Raw genomic sequence first — 13,719 nt, forward strand, 5'->3', positions numbered from 1 at the left:
ACTGGAGAGTTGGGTCGGACTCTCCGGTCCAGTGCTTAACTGGTTTAAATCCTACATAAAGAACAGGAATTTCTTTGTTTCAATTGAAAACTTTTCATCAAAGAGGTCAAAGGTCACATGTGGGGTACCCCAAGGTTCAATCCTAGGACCCCTTTTATTCAATATTTATATGCTCCCACTAGCTCAGGTTATAACAGGAAATAATATTAGCTACCATAACTATGCAGATGACACACAGCTCTACATTACGATGTCACCAGGTGACTCAGAGCCCATCCAATCACTGAACAGATGCTTAGAACAGATAAATGTGTGGATGTGCCAAAACTTTCTCCAGTTGAACAGAAACAAAACTGAAGTTATTATTTTTGGACCTAAAGAGGAACGATCTAGAGTTATAGATCTAGAGTCAATGCACAGCTTCAGTTATTACAACTGAAAACCAGCGATCAGGCCCGAAACCTGGGAGTAGTGATGGACTCTGACCTGAACCTCCAGAGCCACATAAAGACAGTTACAAAGTCGGCCTTCTATCACCTGAAGAACATTTCCAGGATTAAAGGACTAATGTCTCAGCCAGATCTAGAGAAACTCATCCACGCGTTCATCTTCAGTCGTATTGATTATTGCAACAGCGTCTTCACAGGTCTGTCCAACAAATCAACCAAACAGCTGCAGCTGATCCAGAATGCTGCTGCTCGCGTTCTCACTAAAACCAGGAAGATAGAGCACATAACACCAGTTTTAAAGTCCCTCCACTGGCTCCCTGTAGCTCAAAGAATAGACTTTAAAATACTGTTGTTAGTTTATAAATCACTGAACGGATTAGCACCACAATATGTTAAAGATCTGCTTTTATTGTATCAACCTTCTAGACCTCTCAGGTCTTCCGGTTCTGGTCTGCTCTGCATCCCCAGAACCAGAACCAAACGAGGAGAAGCAGCTTTCAGCATCTATGCACCACAAATTTGGAACAAGCTTCCAGAAAACTGTAAAACAGCTGAAACACTGACTTCTTTTAAATCTCAACTAAAAACCCACCTGTTTAGAATTGTATTTGAAATGTAATCAATTACAAATTTAAAAATGGCGAGTGACTGAGGGTCACTGCGCGCACAGAAAACCCTGTCAATTCTAGACTCTAACAGGTAAAAATATTGCACGAAATCCGTGGAGGACGGCGGAGTCCTCGCGCAAAATTCCGTGGTTAGGTGGACGGAGCCTGGTGCCTTCCTGTTCAGGGAGACGGGGCCCGACGAATACCCGTTGCAAAAAAGGACGACGGAGTCCTGCGAGAACAGGCGCTTAAATTCCGTGACAAAATCATAAAGATGGGGAACGGGATAAAAAATGCATTACATGCAGGGTCAAAAGATGCAATAAGATCATGGGTAACTAAACATTACATAGGATTGGGGACTGGAAAAATGGCGAGTGACTGAGGGTCACTGCGCGCACAGAAAACCCTGTCAATTCTAGACTCTAACAGGTAAAAATATTGCACCAAATCCGTGGAGGACGGCGGAGTCCTCGCGCAAAATTCCGTGGTTAGGTGGACGGAGCCTGGTGCCTTCCTGTTCAGGGAGACGGGGCCCGACGAATACCCGTTGCAAAAAAGGACGACGGAGTCCTGCGAGAACAGGCGCTTAAATTCCGTGACAAAATCATAAAGATGGGGAACGGGATAAAAAATGCATTACATGCAGGGTCAAAAGATGCAATAAGATCATGGGTAACTAAACATTACATAGGATTGGGGACTGGAAAAATGGCGAGTGACTGAGGGTCACTGCGCGCACAGAAAACCCTGTCAATTCTAGACTCTAACAGGTAAAAATATTGCACCAAATCCGTGGAGGACGGCGGAGTCCTCGCGCAAAATTCCGTGGTTAGGTGGACGGAGCCTGGTGCCTTCCTGTTCAGGGAGACGGGGCCCGACGAATACCCGTTGAAAAAAAGGACGACGGAGTCCTGCGAGAACAGGCGCTTAAATTCCGTGACAAAATCATAAAGATGGGGAACGGGATAAAAAATACATTACATGCAGGGTCAAAAGATGCAATAAGATCATGGGTAACTAAACATTACATAGGATTGGGGACTGGAAAAATGGCGAGTGACTGAGGGTCACTGCGCGCACAGAAAACCCTGTCAATTCTAGACTCTAACAGGTAAAAATATTGCACCAAATCCGTGGAGGACGGCGGAGTCCTCGCGCAAAATTCCGTGGTTAGGTGGACGGAGCCTGGTGCCTTCCTGTTCAGGGAGACGGGGCCCGACGAATACCCGTTGAAAAAAAGGACGACGGAGTCCTGCGAGAACAGGCGCTTAAATTCCGTGACAAAATCATAAAGATGGGGAACGGGATAAAAAATGCATTACATGCAGGGTCAAAAGATGCAATAAGATCATGGGTAACTAAACATTACATAGGATTGGGGACTGGAAAAATGGCGAGTGACTGAGGGTCACTGCGCGCACAGAAAACCCTGTCAATTCTAGACTCTAACAGGTAAAAATATTGCACCAAATCCGTGGAGGACGGCGGAGTCCTCGCGCAAAATTCCGTGGTTAGGTGGACGGAGCCTGGTGCCTTCCTGTTCAGGGAGACGGGGCCCGACGAATACCCGTTGCAAAAAAGGACGACGGAGTCCTGCGAGAACAGGCGCTTAAATTCCGTGACAAAATCATAAAGATGGGGAACGGGATAAAAAATGCATTACATGCAGGGTCAAAAGATGCAATAAGATCATGGGTAACTAAACATTACATAGGATTGGGGACTGGAAAAATGGCGAGTGACTGAGGGTCACTGCGCGCACAGAAAACCCTGTCAATTCTAGACTCTAACAGGTAAAAATATTGCACCAAATCCGTGGAGGACGGCGGAGTCCTCGCGCAAAATTCCGTGGTTAGGTGGACGGAGCCTGGTGCCTTCCTGTTCAGGGAGACGGGGCCCGACGAATACCCGTTGAAAAAAAGGACGACGGAGTCCTGCGAGAACAGGCGCTTAAATTCCGTGACAAAATCATAAAGATGGGGAACGGGATAAAAAATACATTACATGCAGGGTCAAAAGATGCAATAAGATCATGGGTAACTAAACATTACATAGGATTGGGGACTGGAAAAATGGCGAGTGACTGAGGGTCACTGCGCGCACAGAAAACCCTGTCAATTCTAGACTCTAACAGGTAAAAATATTGCACCAAATCCGTGGAGGACGGCGGAGTCCTCGCGCAAAATTCCGTGGTTAGGTGGACGGAGCCTGGTGCCTTCCTGTTCAGGGAGACGGGGCCCGACGAATACCCGTTGAAAAAAAGGACGACGGAGTCCTGCGAGAACAGGCGCTTAAATTCCGTGACAAAATTGTATTTGAAATGTAATCAATTACAAATTTATGGATGGAACTTGACTTAATGCTTTGTTTTGATTATTGATTCTATATTGCATTGTGTTTCTGTGTTTGTAATGATGTAAAGCACTTTGAAATGTCTTGCTGCTGAAATGTGCTATACAAATAAAATTTGATTGATTGATTGATTGATTAGGACTGCACAATAGTTGTAAAGAACATGTTATGTGCAATAATGTTGGTAAATGTTGTGATGACGACGTGGTTCGCGACTTGATAACCTCTTTCTGGGCTGAGTAAATAAACAACCCTTAATTAAACATTAAGTAGTTTATTGACCTATTGAAAAAATTATTTGTTTCAACAGCATGCTCTAGTTAAGTCTCAATATTTTTAGCACACCAACTTAAATTCCCTTCTTAACCATTTTCCGCTGCATAAAAAAGCAAGTATTATCTCGCAGATTATGGGCATTGACAGCCCTAATGTATTGCACTTACAATTAGCTGATAGTTTTAGTGCAGGCCAAGGAGTTCTTTGTAATACATTTTGCAGCCCACCTTTTATGTATTAATATTATGTTAGAAGAACTATGATTGGAAAAGTGATGCTAGTCACATAATATATAATATGGTCCATTGGATGGAAGGTGTTCTAGAGTCCAATGTGAGACCATCACATTGGTCAAAACTGGGTCATGTAACTGAACCATAATCCTAAGCATAGCAGCAAATCTACAACAGAGTAATTGGAAAATAAAATAATCAATGTGCACGAAGACAGGCTCACAAACGTCTGTAAATCTGAACAGCGTTGTGAAGAAGAAAAGCCCACAGACACCAGCTTAAATCCACAAATACTTGAGAAAAAAACGCTCATCACTGGCCATCTTAATAATTCACATACCAAATATAACTTAAAATGCATTAATAATACTCTTGGTTCTACCACAGAAGCTAACATCCACTGTCTTCCTCATCTTCCCTCTTCAGTCAGCGACAAGGAAAGCAAATGGCACTCCAGGTCTCTATTGGCCCAATAGTGTGTGAAGTAGCATTGATCTAGATATTTCAGTTTTCAAAGTTGCCTTTTTTTGAGTATTTTAGATTACGCTCTTGGGAAAAATCTAATTCCATGGAAATATCTCTTAATACTAAGCTATGAATAGGCAGCGGTCCACTTTATCTTCAAGTAATTCTTGCTATATCATGTTCGACAACCTTTCTGAATTATAGGATGTACTTTTTTTTTTCTTTTCCCCATAACCATAAACTGTCTCAGCCATATAGCTGCACTGGTAATGGGGAAGGTTGGATTTCATAGCCTTGTTTAAAAAGAAACTAAAGCCCCTTTAAATTCCAGTGCCTTATGTATTTTAAAGGTATCGTGGGTCTTTAACCTTAGCTTTTAAATTCTGCTTTCATTTTTGTTTCATTTATACTTTTTGGTCTTTACACTCGAGGTCAGGTTTAAGTCATTCTAGAAGCTGATAAAAGCTGGATTATTTCTAGGTTCAATCTCGGCTCATAAAAAGACACATTAAAACTCACAACTTCCACAATTATTTAGCATTTCTCAAAACAGCTAAAATTTTCCTCCAGTAATGATCAGATGAATGTTCTATCCGTGAGCCCCAGTTTAATTTAAATCGCAATGTCATTTTCCCATTGAAGGATGTAATCAAGAGCCTCCACTCGGATCCTGAGCTGTGCTTAATGACGCTTTGAGTCTTTACATATTTTATCACTCACCATCTTATTAGACTCAAGTTGACATGGGCTTTAGTCAGAAATAAGCGTCGCTGTCATCACTCCCCAGTTTGTCAAGAGACCCTACAAATGGGCTGCAGACTCTGTTGATTTCTTGTAAAAGCTGCAGATTTGTCACAACCCTTCAGTGCTTTCTTTTTGTGTGTGGGAGATAGAGAGGATGGGAGAATAAGAGGTTGGGGGAGGGGAGGAGGGAAAAAAAGCGTGCTGTCACGAAAAGAGCCACTTCCTGGCTGGCTAGATGCAATCATGGGCACTATCTGATAGTGCTGGCGGAAATTGGATGAGCTGAGAGCCGTTGGCTGCCAGTGATGGAAAAGATGACTCCTTTGTCACTGTGTCAGTCAATTCTCTACTCTCACCTGAGAGACCAATCAATAACACGAGGATAGAGAGGTTTTCTCTTGCCTCTTGCTCTCTGTATGCTGTGGGCTGGTGTCAATTATGAGCTGTAAAACACCTTCTTATTCACAGGAATGTGTTATGGCATCCCACACGGCTTTGCAGAAATATCTTGGATTACTGTGAATGACATGTATTTCTGTAGACAACGATTTTGAAACATTCGGACGTCTTTCCACCTCAGTAACAGATCAATCTGCAAACATTGCTTTTATGGCCCAACCAGCTTTATTAATGTGAGTCTACGCCCTGAAATATGTTTGAAAGTGTAATTCACACAACACCGCATCTGAGAAAGTCTTTGATTGCCTCAGATTTCGATGCTGCTTGTTATATATTTTGTGTCATCTTTATAGCTCACCAGGGCGACAGCTGCTCCCTTCAGCAACTGCATCATTAGTTGTGCAATTACAGAGCCTAACACCCAGCGAGACTCATAACTATCATATGCTTTCAGGCATAGAGTATTAGATCAGGCATGGAGGACATTTAGCATAATATAGGCATATAAAGAGCAATCACTGGATGATTTAGAACTGTTTGGAATCAACAGATTTTCAGTGTTGGCATATGTAAATCTGGATGTGACACTTCTTTGTGAAAATGGAGCTAAACCGTTCTATTTATCCTCCATCACTTCTGCAGTGCCCTGGTACCTGCGAGGAGTCTGCTTCGCCATTCGTCTTCATCTGCAATAACCCCCAGGAGCTGCTCGTGAAATTCCCCATGAAAGGGAAGCACAAGATCTGTAAGTTCTCTCCTCCTTTCATGTCAGAGCAAAAAAAAGAAAAACAAAAAAAAACAAAAGGAGTGGCTGACATTAACCTGAGCCAGCTCAAATGTCCTCATTTCTGTTCATCTGCATTCAGCGTCTTCATCTCTACGCTCGCACGTATACAAATGTAGAAACGCTACAATAATGCAAAGTACAGTTCCTGATTAGTATGTTTTCATGAATAAAACAAAAGTCTACACAAATCTCCTCACAAGCACACACACATTTCTATAGATTCTCTCTGGGCACAGAATGTTAAGACAGGATTTTGCTGTCAGGTTGCCTGGGGGACAAGCCGGGCCTGGGTGTGCAATTCTGTTGCTGGAATTGTGTGATTTATAATAGGACTCTAACACATTTTCCCTCTGCTGCCATAGCTGGCTCTGCAATATGATGTACCTGCAAGCTCTTTTGTTAATATTTCAAAACCCTCTAAAGACTTGAGAGGATTGTTTATGCAGCTGTGCCTCATTCAGATGTGTTCAGATCGATGGCGAATACGTTTGAGAAGCTCCAGGTAAAATCTAGGAGGCACTGGACTAAACTACACATAGCGCTCTCGTCTACTTTCTTGTGAATTGTGTTTTTGTTTTTTTTTATGATTTGGAGTTTTACAAAAACACCAACTAAAATCTCGAGTTGTAGGTAAATATTTTGTTGGCAAGCAGTAAAAAGAGATTGCTGATCCGAAAGAAAAATACAGTTGTAGTCAGATCTCTGTTTGCTTTACTGTCACAGAGCGACATTTGTCAGCGAAATCACATCTGAAGTGAAATATTTTCTAACTACTTGTTATGTTTAAACTTTTGTTTTTAAATTTGTTTAGAATAACAGGTTGTCACATTATTACAGATTCCCTGACGCTGGAGCAGATCAGCGTGGGGAAATCTTCTAACTGCATTTCTTGCATATTTACATTATCTAGATTGATTGTAACCTGTGTTTTTTTTGTTTGCGGCTATATCAGTAAAAATGGCTGTGCTGTAAACTGTCAAAGTACTTATATATGAGAAATTTATTTTCTTATTAGCTGCAATCTGGTTGTATTCCAGTTTTCCCTCTTGAGCTTCCAGCTCATCTAGTTAAAAGTGAAAAACACAATGATTATTCATTTCTTAGAGAAAATTTCATTTTATGTAATTCAGACAAATTGGTCAACGACTCTGTTCACAACAGTTTTCCTGCATCATTGCCCTGCGTTTGTTTATTCTTGATCCAGTTATAGAAACTCCAGTATCAACATTTGTCACATTACATGAACATTTTTTTTTACTTTGACTTGCCCTGGGTTACTTGAGTTGCCTTTTCCCTCTACTTTCTAGTGTATAATATTAGGACTTGTGCATAGCAAGTGTATGCAGCTTTTATACAGTTATGATCATACTTTTATGATCATAACATATAAAAGTATGATTCATCATACTCTTATATGATTCATCATGACTTAGGGGAGAATCTTCAAATCGGATTTGGGTTGTTAAATGACTAATAATACATATTTACAACATTTGATCAGAGTTCTAAAAGCTTTATGTAATTTTTGGTTTGATGATTTTTGGGTAACCAGGTAATAATAGAGTGCATTAGGCTTAATAACCAATATGTCATATTTTTGGCACAATTGTGATCATTTTAAGACTGTTGCAGTAAGAAATATATTCCTCATTGTGCAACTGTGGAGCAAAGTAATTTTGTGTTTATCTAGTAATTAGCTGCATTACATTACTTGTAACTCAAATTCAAAGTCCAGTTTGAGCTATAGCAGCATCAATTAAATTATTTCATATATTGAGACAAGCTTTTATAACTTCAGTGCCTAATGTCTTTAATTGGCTTCTTACTCAATTTAGTCAGGTAATAAGGAAAGTTTATTCAGAAACAGCTTTTACAGCAACAGTTTACATTAATTATAGTATTATTTAAAAAACTAACAAACTAGTTTGGTACCTGCGTCTATGCAAATCAATATTTTATTTGATCAGATATCAATTCTAGAAGAGTTGAACTGCCAGTTAGGAAATGAATACTGGAGGCGTATCATGTTAAAATGAGAGTTTCTGGTTATAAAGAGACACGTTTTTTTTTTGTTTTTTTTTTTTAGCTTAAATTTATTAGACAGTTATAGATTGACATCTGTTGTTGACCATCTAAAAGGTAAGACAATAAAATAACTTAGCAAAACTATGGATTTTAGTTTTATGCCGTTACATTTCTCATTCTTCACAAACTTTTGCACCAAAGACATTTTTATTGTCAGAGATGTTTTGGACTTGGTAGAACTATCAACATTACCAAAGATGCAGTAACATTTGAATACCACTGCATGTGTGTGTTCTCGTGCAATAAATAGCTTTTATCTCCACACATTCTCCTCTGTACATTTTAGTCTGGATTGTGGATTGGCTATCTTGACCTACATGCACCTACACTGTCCAGCCTGCCTTCATCTATCACCAGCTAGCTTTTCACTATCTCAACTTCTTGATCTCTCACCCTTTCTTCCACCCCATTCTCACAGCATCTCACAGGTCAAGGCATTGCCTCTCATTTTCCTCGTGAGGGCTTAGCACAAGTTATTTTTCCCCCTTCTTGAGCTGCTTACATGGATAAGATCCGCTTGCTTCTGGCAATGCCAACAATCTCGTACTTAACAACAGTATGCTGGAAAAGAAATGTTTCAGTTTCTTCCGGCAATTATTACTTCTCTGAAATAGAAATAAATATGGTTGCTTTTTATTTTTGTTCGAGACCTTCATATGATGATGATCTACTTTGCAACAAAAAACTGTGTAACGTCTAAGATTGTGATTAAACTAATTAATTTTTTTCATTACAAGGAAAATGATAAATATTAGCTGGTAACTCACTGAAATGAACCTTCTTGCGACAAAATATTGGCTAATCAAAAAATGACCATAAAATCTTTCCAGCAAATGTTGATCTTGCCCATTAGAATAGGAGCAACGCAGCCACCAACTCAAGAATTGCTGCCTTATTTTGAGTAGATCTGTGGTTTGCATCTAAATCAACAGAAAAAGAAATAAATGGCATCTCAGGACTCCTGGTCTACTTGATAGCAGAATGAGATAAACATGAGCATTGTGCACTGGGTTTGCTTGCAACAGATGCCCTCAGACCTATAAAGATAAATACCTCAGGAGCTCAGAGGTACATGGAAAAGTCTCTGCACTTTGTTGAGATTGAAGGTGGAAACTTTGCAGTAGTTCTTTTCCTTCCCATTAGCGGATTGTGCCTAATCTGCAGAAATGTTCACAATAATACCAGGATACAGATAATACCACCTGAACCTTTCACTGTGAGAGATGAGCCATGTTTTGCTTTTTGCTGGTCATAAGAACGCTGATAATTATTGTATTAACTGTGATTATATTACATTAAAAATTATTTTACCACTGTCACTATGTCACCCTTTATCATTTACCCTAGAAATGCCCTGTTGTGCATATTTAATAATCTATGAAAATTCTTTCCATCTTGCCTACTTTATTTCTCTCTGCAGTTTTTGGTTTTTAAAAGTCTCATACCCAAGACTTGCCATGTGTGGGATTATCTACCATAAAGCAATTTCCCTTTTTGAAATAGAGATGGTAGCTGTGTTTCCATTGACCATAAAATTGCACAATTTGACATTTAGTTGCTTAATGGAATTTTGAAAAAAAACAAACTCTTTCAATTAAATGTTTTAGCGCTAAGATGAGGTCGTTTTTTGACTGCATCGAAATTGGTTTATTTAACAAAACTGAAATCACACAAGTCACTTATTGCACAAGTTGTTACTTATTGCATGAACAAACTTATTCGCATTTGATTTTAATTACGTTTCTTGTCTAATAGAAACACCTAAACTGCGAAATTGTGTTGTTTCAATATTGCTCAAATATAGACAGTTTTGCACACATTTGTAATGGAAATGCAACTAGTGTGGAACTTCAACATGAAAACTTTGTGGAATCCCTAAACATACTGCATTATTTTATAATACAGTCCCATTTGAATATATGTCCCATTTTACAAGAAACAAAAAAGGAAAAATAACATCTTATCCTATCTCCAGCCAGTCAGCTCTACAGATAAAAAGCCAGGCAACACTAGAATCCATCTCAGGTTGATCAGTCATTACCCTGTGGTGAAGTCTGTGACATTTAAAATGACGTACAACCAAAGCTCTCTGAACATTATGGTTCATTTTCCCAGCCTTTGAATATATGTTTCTGTGTGTGTATGTGTGCGCTTTTGTGTGAACTGAATGCCATTCTGGGTGTTGAAAGCTAATTGGCTTTCTGCCGTGACCACACACTTTCTTTTACTCTTTCTTATTGCTTGACTTCCCTCGCTTGTTTTAACACTCTGACATTATCGGTATGAAGTGACTGTGCACACTCAGCAAGAACACTGTGCCCCAAATCATTTACTTAGCAAATAGTTATTATATTACCTGGCACAATGTATTGTCCAGTATTAAGTAGGCAACCTAAGTAAATTATAAACTCTTAATTATAATCCTCAGCAGGCCATAACAGCTCTTCCACCATGTGACGAAGAAATGAGGTCAGGAAACAGTTCATTATGTTAAACCATGCAGAGATCATTGATGGGCCACCTACTGAAACTCAGAGCAGCTGGATACTTCACAGTTGCACTTGGTTTAAACACTAAAATAAGATTAAAATGAAAGATTGTAAAGACTCAGAGACAGTGAAAACCATGAAATGCATTGCAAAGCACCAAATGTTGCTATGATACTGTGAGCCGAGAAGCGTTTAAACTGTCACAAATACACATCATGCATGGACTGGCATTAAGCTGTTAACTAAGTGTCATCATTGACCTCACTTTTATAACATGTACTGATGGTGCATTCACACAAAACGCATCTGACGCTTCCAGTTTGACGCGTTTGCACTTTGAATGCAGACACTTGTTCTACACCCAGCGCTTCACGCGTCAGGTGTGTCTGGTTTACATTCAAAGTCTATGAGTCAAAATCATTCTAACCATTGTTTTCCGTTGCCAGCCTATGGGTCAGATGTGCTTGATGCTCAAAACTCTCCAAACGCTTCAAATTGTGCCGCACTAGATACATGAAACAAGGCACAACAGGCCATCGACACACCTCCACATAGACTTTGAATGTAAACCAGACGGGACTGATGCTCAAAACGCATTTGGTGGGAACGCACCATAAGAAGACACAATGGTAATGAGGAGTGGCACGGGACCAGAACAGCTCAGTAGCTGAATTCCACAAATACTTGAGATGCAAGTGCTTATAACTGCCTGTGATAATAGCTCAAACACAAAATACACCTTAATAAGCATTGCTATGGACAGTGGAAACAGTCTTGGCATTACTGCAGAACAACTTACAGTACTCTTGGGTAGCAAAGAAAATCAGTGCTGGTCCTGGATTGGCTGCTTTGCAAACACCAGCCAATCCACCAACAGCGTGTCAAGTAACACTGTACCAGCTTTCCAACCTGCATTTACTTTTACACTTTTCAGACAGGCAAGTTTTCAATAAATAATTCAGAGTTTGTTCCACAGAAAAATCAATGAACAGGTGAATCTGCAAATACTGAATCACTAACAGGCGGCGGTCGACTTATTACTTCCAAACATGAAGTCTGTATGGGAAGTGAAGTGCTCCAAGAGATAATCTGCTAGCTCAGCTTAGAATAAAAAAATATCCAACTCTTGTACAAGCACCCTTAAATTAACGAGCGAGAATCCCTGAATTGATCTGAGGTATGCAAAAGCTGAGGTTAAATCCTTAAACTTCAGAATAGATTTAATCTGTTCAAGCCACCTAATGCCTTTTGTTCCCATAAGAATACATACTACACGCGATCATAGCCAAAAGGCCAAGAAGCAATCCTCCAACCATTGGTTGGCATCAAAGTGCTGGCTCATCATTCTGAAAACGATTCAGCACACAGTTTAAGCCGTGTGGTTTGCATTTGTTCCAAAGGCATTCGTAGACTTTTATGATTCTATAGAAACAGAGAAGATTCTTTCACATGAGCTGAACATGTAGACTATTCCCAAAAATAACCTGCATGCGTTTCGTAGAGGGTGTAAATTAGGGGGAAGTGTTATAGAAACAAAATAAGTTTTTTGGAGAGAATAATAAATTCTACCTCCTCAGTTTTAGGGGAAACTCATAACTTACGTGAACACTTTTAACTCAGTGAGCTCTTTGTGCCTCACTACCTTATCTTTCCTTGTTAAGATTAGTCGCACTGATGGGTCTGCTGCAAATACAAAGTGCTGCCTTTTGTTAAGGTGTCAAACTACAAGAAAGAAAATTGTGGCTATAATTAGTGCGCCAAGACATTCAACTTGAGCAGCAGGTCTTAAAGGGATGTTTTTTTTAACTAGTCTCAATCTAATTTCATAAATCATTGACTTTAGTGGTTACTCGTAAGAAACCATTTATTAATTTCTATTGTTTTTGTTTAAAAAAGGCTGAAAGTTTTTCACCATTTTTCTCTGTCATGTTAAAACAGATTGAAGTCTCGTGTCATGGAAGTATGTAGTCATTAGCAACTGAAATCAGGGAAGAATTGGATCCTATAGTTAGGATATTTATTTTGTTATGTTATGGAAGGATAAGTCTCTTGGCATTTCTTTTCTCTTGCTTGTTTTTTTGTTTTTTGTGTGTTAACTTTTCTTGTTCAATAAAATGATTATAAGTTTTTTAAAGAAATTAATTTTTAATAACATCTTATTGCTAATACAAATAAAATAGGGTGAAACTTTTAAGATATAAATGTTATACACACCAAGTACGGAGTGCTACACTAAACTATACTGTTCATGTCTGGTAAAAACATTTGTGTGGTTTTTCCATCTTTTTAAAGTAATGACGACTTAAAACAAAAGTAATTATTCATAACCAGATGTTTGAAATAAACATCATAAAACCCAAAAGAACTACTACAATATTTTGGTATGTTTACACTTTGTGAGCAGATCATTTCAGCCTGTCATGGTCTGAGTCATTGTGATATGTAATTAGATTTCTGGAGTGTTACATTTCAGCCTCGGTCGAAGTTAAAGTCAAGGAAATTTCCACTGTCCCTTTTCAGATGAGCAAAGCATGAATCTAGTTTTTAAATTAACCAACAGTTCAAACATGGCAACAATCTTTCAAGAATCTTTCAAAGTCCCTTATAAACCCAAATATGGACTCCCAGTAAAATCCTAATAAACAAAAACCTTCACTATAATTCTGCTCCTGGTGTTTAATTGCTTTACTGCATTGCTTTGTACTGGTTAGTGATTAATACCAGGAATGTCTTTCGCTGAATGCAAAAGGTAAACGTGCATTATACAGTGTTCACTCTATCAGCACATAATAACCACTTGTTTATCTTCCTGATTCCCCCTCGGTGGGC

The 13,719-nt window shown here is 39.2% G+C and overlaps 1 protein-coding gene and 1 pseudogene across 2 annotated transcripts in view; one reads left to right on the top strand and one right to left on the bottom strand.

Moving 5' to 3' along the window:
• trip4 (thyroid hormone receptor interactor 4) overlaps positions 1 to 13,719 on the top strand; it is a 93,438-nt gene that overhangs the window by 36,361 nt on the left and 43,358 nt on the right. Inside the window, exon 12 of one of the 2 annotated variants that reach the window (XM_028015893.1) lies at positions 6,172 to 6,274. The exons of the other annotated variant lie outside the window; for it this stretch is intronic. Within the exon in view, the coding sequence (XP_027871694.1) occupies positions 6,172 to 6,274 (103 nt within the window). The remainder of the gene's footprint in view (positions 1 to 6,171; positions 6,275 to 13,719) is intronic. 2 annotated transcript variants of the gene reach the window in all.
• LOC114143815 (uncharacterized) lies at positions 11,983 to 12,195 on the bottom strand (annotated as a pseudogene).

The sequence above is a fragment of the Xiphophorus couchianus genome, chromosome 4 (assembly GCF_001444195.1).
Source record: "Xiphophorus couchianus chromosome 4, X_couchianus-1.0, whole genome shotgun sequence".
NCBI classification, from domain to species: Eukaryota; Metazoa; Chordata; class Actinopteri; order Cyprinodontiformes; family Poeciliidae; genus Xiphophorus; species Xiphophorus couchianus.